Source organism: Magallana gigas, chromosome 1 (genome assembly GCF_963853765.1).
Source record: "Magallana gigas chromosome 1, xbMagGiga1.1, whole genome shotgun sequence".
NCBI lineage: Eukaryota > Metazoa > Mollusca > Bivalvia > Ostreida > Ostreidae > Magallana > Magallana gigas.
In genome coordinates this window covers 66,722,961-66,729,895 of record NC_088853.1, presented here as the reverse complement: position 1 = coordinate 66,729,895, position 6,935 = coordinate 66,722,961, and the positions used below count along the sequence as shown (strand labels likewise).

At 35.0% G+C, this 6,935-nt stretch overlaps 1 protein-coding gene across 1 annotated transcript; it reads left to right on the top strand.

Moving 5' to 3' along the window:
- The first annotated feature begins 2,889 nt into the window (after nt 1-2,889).
- LOC136274085 (uncharacterized) lies at nt 2,890-3,903 on the top strand. Its single transcript, XM_066080272.1, has 2 exons — nt 2,890-3,337; nt 3,453-3,903. Exons 1-2 carry the CDS (start codon nt 2,932-2,934, stop codon nt 3,878-3,880), a joined length of 834 nt encoding a protein of 277 aa, XP_065936344.1. The 5' UTR covers nt 2,890-2,931; the 3' UTR covers nt 3,881-3,903.
- Nucleotides 3,904-6,935: the final 3,032 nt, after the last annotated feature.

Below are 6,935 nucleotides of genomic sequence, written 5' to 3'. Positions count from 1 at the left end.
TATCAAAAATAACTTTTGTATTATTTTGTGGATGAATGTTAATTACTTGTGTTAATCAATGTTATTATTCAATCATTTTAGAATAAAATTGATAAAATTTATTATTTCATAAATAGGTTTAATGTTACTTTAGTAAGCCGATATTCTTTACATAACATACATCCGGAATAAACAAGTTTGCAGTCACTTCACTTTTATTATGGGAATGTAGATAATTATTTAAAACAATTTCCATCCTGAGAAAGTGGTCCGTCCTCTAGCATTGCTATTCACCGCATTTATTCCATTTTCTTGCATACGGAGGAACACATGGTCGCCTGTATTTACTTCTACCAAAACTATACCAGATCCTTGGTCCCAAGCACCATTTCCATCTGCAAAAGCCGATCCTATCACTTCTCCGTTTACGACGATCTCAACACTCGCCCATCCATGAACTTGAACAGTAACAGTCCATGTGAATACGTAGACACCCGTCTGAGGGACTACAAAGATGCCATCCCCTTTATTATACCCGTTTCCTTTGTTGACCCTCACGCTATCGAATACCAAAGTATGATGCTGCCGAAGACCAGATTGGGTACTTGTTGAGAGATACGCGTGGAAAGCTACATGGTCCGTTGTATCAGATGTTGGTGGAACTGCAAGACAAACCAGAATCCTACATTGGTAAAGCATGGTAAACAGTGGAATTATACTGTTTAACTCTGAGGTCATGCAACATTGAAATTGACTTTTTCATAAAAGATAAGGAAATAAGTCTTACTTATTCGTTTTCTTCTTTGATTATTAAAACTGCTAACTCCTCTTTCATATTTTTCTAAAAGCGCTGAATTTTGTAGTTTAGCATCTGAGTAGTTAGCTTCATATATTGTCCATTGTTCGTCATCTGCAGTGGTCTCTTTGTTCTTTTTATAAACAAAGCTGACGCGTTTTTCTAGACTTTCAATTTTTTTAGTTAAGTAATAATTTCTTTTTTCGTTCCCTTCAATCTGTTTTTTGAGCATTTCATTTTCCGTTTCTAACATTTCTAGGCGCTGTAGGATCCCCTGTAAGGTATCCAAGTTTTCACATAGTTTCGACTCGCTTCCCATAATGCATGCGCAAACAATTAACAAAACCTCAAAATACGCCATTGCAAACTTTGTAGGTAGGTTTTCGGTTCCCCAGTGAACATTGGAGTAAATGATAAGAAGCAATGCACTGTGTCGAGAGTGTGTAATTGTCTGTGTCCTCTAAAAGGTCAATGTTGGTCTAATATTTACGACTATCAAATTGCAGATAACAAAGAACGTCTTGGGTCATCAAATGTACGATTCACATATAACCATACAGACTTTTGAAACGATTCAAATAAAGATATTATGCTAACCAATACATTCGCGATCATAATATATTGTTTATTTTATTCCGAAAATAAACAACACATTAGTCATCAACTAAATAAAGATTAAAAGACGTTAGAAATTACAACAGTATTCATAATCGGTGTTCAGTATTCTTGGGCGCGAATTTAATTTAGAATAAAAAACAACACTTCTTGGATACATAACAGCGTAAAAATGATTCTATCGAAGCAATGCTTTGTAAGAACTTTCACGTTGACATTTATTTAATTCCGTGCACAAATCAAAAACAAAATCTACGAAAAACGGAACTCAACAATATTAATGAAATTACTATGGTATTGGGAATTTTAATTTAACATGAAAAGCAAACGTAAATACACCGTACTAATCGGTCTTTATTACTTTTAAACACACATGATGCGCCATTATCGTTTGTTTGTTGTTTGTACCGCAAGGATGCTGATCAACTAGATAAATTAAACATTTTAGATTGATATAAACAAATTGAGTGTTTAAAGGCCACGGGGTTCCAGTAAAGGCATTCTATGGTTTGGAGACTTTTTTCTCTTGAAGTGATTTGAGTTAAAGGAGGAATGGGACAACTTCATATTGTGACGTACTTCATCTCATAATAAACGATAAAATCAAGTGTAATTTTATGGGGGGTTTTCTCTGTGAAAACCGTTAGTGCGTAAAAGCCATTATTTCGAATCCCGCTGGGGCTATTACACTTTTTACAATTTCTAAGCTTTTTAAAATCATAAATTTTGGTCAAATGTTGTATAATTTGAAAATTTAAAGCGGAAGAGAGTATATTGATTATAATGTAATTTTACCAACATTTATATCAACATGTGTCATATACGCTCATTTGAATGTTGAATTTAAGGATTCAAAACTGTATGAAAGTAACGTATATTAATTAAATATTCCTGATTTAATTTACTTAGTCAAAAATTGAATGGTCCAAGATAGTCCGAGTTAATTCATCTACCAGAACTGCAGCCACGTGTATTCATATATGAGGAGAGATGTTTTTGAGATTAATTGTGCATATAACGGAAAAGTTCATATTATTTGGATTTTGGTTTGGATAACATGAGAAAAAAAACAACTGTTGAATTTAGTTATTATCTCGCAGAAAAATTGCATACAGGCTTCCTTATTTCTCTGGATATGTTTTGGTTATCAATTCAGGGTTTCCAATGGATTATAGATGCAGTTCACAGAAAGAAAAACCCGGTTTGCTGTCACATTGACACATTTTTACTTGTTTAGAGTTTTTACCGGCATTCAAACATGCCATGCAATGTTATTGTACGAGCGAAAATAAATAAGTTTTGCACCGTTAATTTTATATTTATTATTTATTTGCAGCAACGAAAACATTATAATATTTCTTATCAGTCTATAATGGAAGGTATATTATAATCTAGAATTCAGTACTTTCCAAATGCAACATGGCGTATTTACGGATATTGTCAGTATCAAATTCTAGTATTATGTGTCCTATTCCTTATCAGTGATTTCTGCAAGTGCATGAAGATATCATATACTACTAGAATTTGAACTTTGGTTCAACATGGCGTGTTTCCTGCTACTGTCAGTGTTTTCTCTTTGCCTTGTTTCATGTTCTGCTACAGCTTCTCAAAACGATGGTCGTGTGGATAAGGACCGACTGTGGAAGTTGGAGTGGAAACTCAATCAATTAATGGAGGAACATGGTCACCTCTTACAACAGAATCAAGACCTACAGAGACGAGTCTCTGAGACTGAGAAAAAGAATGACGAGTTAACAATCAAGATAAGTTGTCTTGAGGATACAGTTAAGAAGATTCAACAGAGTAATGAGAAGCAGTTATATAAAATGTTTGAGAAACATTTAAAAAGTTTCAATTTGAATAAACAAAAAGTGGATGGAATTGACACATCAAATAGCAACGAAATGAAATCCTACTCATTGCATTCTCATATCCAAAAAAGAATTGGTAAGGCTGTTTTTAATGAATTTATTATAATTATTGATGATATGAAAATATATATATGAACTTTCTACATTTTTAAGACACGTACAAGTTTCATGAATATTTCTTTTTAACTCAGTTCCAGCAACGGTCGCTCCAACCGAGCAAGTAGCTTTCTACGCCTATTTATCTACAAGCACGAAAGCAGATCTCCCTCCACATCACACACTGATATATGACGTGGTTAAAGTCAACAAAGGTCAAGGTTATCACCAGGACGACGGTATCTTTATTGTTCCAAGTTCGGGTGTCTATGTGTTTGTATGGGCCGTTGCTATTCAAAACCATGGGTGGGCGAGTGTTGAACTAGTGGTCAACGGGGAGGTGTTTGGATCAGCTTTCGCAGATGACGACGGGAATGGTGGTTGGGACCATGGGACTGGGGTTGCCGTGGTTGAGACGCATACTGGAGATCACGTCTACATACGTATGCACGACATAGGGGAAGGTGTCGTTCACAGTGATGGCAGAGGAAGAACATCCTTTTCCGGATGGAAACTGTTTTAGCTATATGCATTAAATAAAATTAATTCTTACAAATCTGATTCAAATTTTTTTAAGTTCTGTTTTGTAACGATTTTAAATATAATACCATACAAGTTGCCGGTGAAATCAGTGAAACAAGATTGATCTGCTTAGACGTTGCACAACCCGTTAGTGAAAAAAGGCATGTTACACAAAAGAACTGTATAAACTATTATTATACTTTCATGTTAAATACTGAAATCTGATTGGTTAAGACGCAGTTGGTAATCCGTTCTATAACCCTCAGCGTTAGCAACGCACTTGGCAACGGGTAGCACAACGAATTGTTACATGCGCGTAGATCATGCGCGTACGGTTCGCCGTAGAATTCACTTCATTTTTATATAAAAGCAGAATTTTTTTTTTTAAATTAAGACATTCAGTATAATAAAATAAATAGTGCCTGTTTGGGAGGGTAACTTTTGAAATTGACACCCCTCGAAAACCATTGTCAACCTCCGCTTCGCGTTGGTTGACATAGGTTGTCTCGGGGTGTCAATTTTAACAGTTACCCTCCCAAACAGGCACTATTTATATAATGTCGACTATAAATGAGCATTTAACACCTGGTTTTCAATCAAAGTGTTACAGAGACAAAATTAACTAGATGCTGTCGTTAGATAGTAACACCAAGTGTTTGCCCCTAAATGACACTGTTTTGTACCATTTTAATTAAAAATGAAGGCCACATGCAAGCTCCGGCGGTAATACATTTAAAAATTATAATTTTCATAACTGAAGGATGAGATCCCTTCCCATATGATAATACACATGAGCAGCACTTTATGTCCAATTTGGGGTTGAACTGTTTGCAGTGAATTTTCAGTTAATCAATAATCTTAACATTTTATGTCATAGAAAGTATAATGGTCTACATAATTATTACAAACAAAATTAAAAATTAAATTATGCCCCCTCCCCGTGGCGGTTGCCGTTTTCAGATTTGCTTCTGTTTACCTACATGTACATCATCGTGTTCACAGATTTAGAGAAGGGGTGGGAGTGAGGGGTCCAGACCCCCCCCTCCCCCCCCCCCCCCATGAAAATTAATTTATATCAATTGTAAAATTACTTAAAATACACCTTGGACCCCAATGCTCTTACAGACATGTAAACGCTCTAAGCCATTGCGCTTCAATGTTGGGTAACATTATTTGGGGGGTAAATATTTAATTAATATTTAAAATACTTTATTGTTTATCTCAATAGGAAGTATACATCACAATATGCAGGTGTCCTGCACCACCTTAAAGCTGTTATTTACCTAATAAAATAGTGCAAGTGGATTTGAAGAATAGGTCATAAAAAAACATGCATGTTACAAATAACTGATCTTGTCTGAAGTTACGTACACAACACAGGTCTGCAGGTCTCATTAGCGGGTACTAGTTTTACCCAGCTCTTCAATTGTATACATACCATACGTGTCATTACATACAAGTCTGTGTTTTCCATATGCAGAAAAGGATTAGTTAAGATCAGCTAAAGGAATTCATTATTGTGTTTTAATTGGATTATCATTATGATGTTGACCGATATAGGTAAGCATAATACATGTAGTAGCAGTAGCACAATATAATGAGATGCCAGCATACATAAGTTCTACTTTCACTTTCTAAATGTGATCTCCCTTTGACAGCATACTGTATCATCTGGTATAATATTTAAATAAGCTTATCATCGTTACCTATCCTATCGCATTTGTGTATATACATAGGAAGTATTACAAAACATAGATGATTGATCTATATCTGGGTTCTTAAATTGAATCATATATCATGTACATATTATATTATTGTTTCTTTGTTCAAGGCATTTCAGATGGTATGTAGGTTATGATCCCAAGTGCTCTTCCTGAAATTATCAAATATAAAAACCATTGAGATCCCCACCTTAATCCAAAGATATTATTCCCTCTTAGGTCATGGCGCACCAGATCAGTATGGCATGTAAGTCATGACCCTAAGAGGTCATCCTGACCCCCTTAGAATCAGAAATTGTCAATTATTTTTAAATTATTGATGTTTGATGATCCTATCTCTATTTAATATTTTTTATTAAGTCTCCCGAATGAAATTTGGAGACTTATTGTTTTTGTACAGTTCTTAATACATGTTTTATTATTCTTCGTCTTTTTCTTTTTCTTCTTTTCCGCTCTGAACTTGTTTCTCAGAGATGGCTGAACAAAATAGTACAAAACTCTAGGATATGATAGGCCTGCATATCTAGTTGTGCACCCTGGTTTGATTTTTCTCATTTTGGGTTAGACAACCACTTTTTTATACCCCCGTTCCGAAGGAGAGGGGGTATACTGTTTTACCCTTGTGTGTCTGTCTGTCTGTCCGTCCGTCCGTCCGTCCGTCCGTCCGTCCGTCTATCTGTCTGTCCGTCTGTCTGTCCGTCCGTAACAAAAATTTCTGTCGCATTTATCTCAGCAACTATTTATCGCAGATGCTTGAAATTTTAACACAGTGTTTGTTAAGGCATGCCATATCGTGGGATATATTTTTGTACCAATCGGACGTCAATTTCCTGTTATATGACGACTTTGCTTATTTTTTAACCAAAATTTTCAAACAAATTTTCGTCAAAGATTTCTCAGCAGCTATTTATCGCAGATGCTTGAAATTTTAACACAGTATTTGTATAGGCATGCCATATCGTGTGATATATTTTTGTACCAATCAGACGTCAACTTCCTGTTAAATGACAACTTTGCTTATTTTTTAACCAAATTTTCAAACAAATTTTCGTCAAAGATTTCTCAGCAACTATTTATCACAGATGCTTGGAATTTTAACACAGTGTTTGTTAAGGCATGCCATATCGTGGGATATATTTTTGTACCAATCGGACGTCAACTTATTGTTAAATGACGACTTTGCTTATTTTTTAACCAAAATTTTCAAACAAATTTTCGTCAAAGATTTCTCAGCAGCTATTTATCGCAGATGCTTGAAATTTTAACACACTATTTGTTTCGGCATGCCATATTGTGGGATGTTTTTGTATCAATCAGACGTCAACTTCCTGTTAA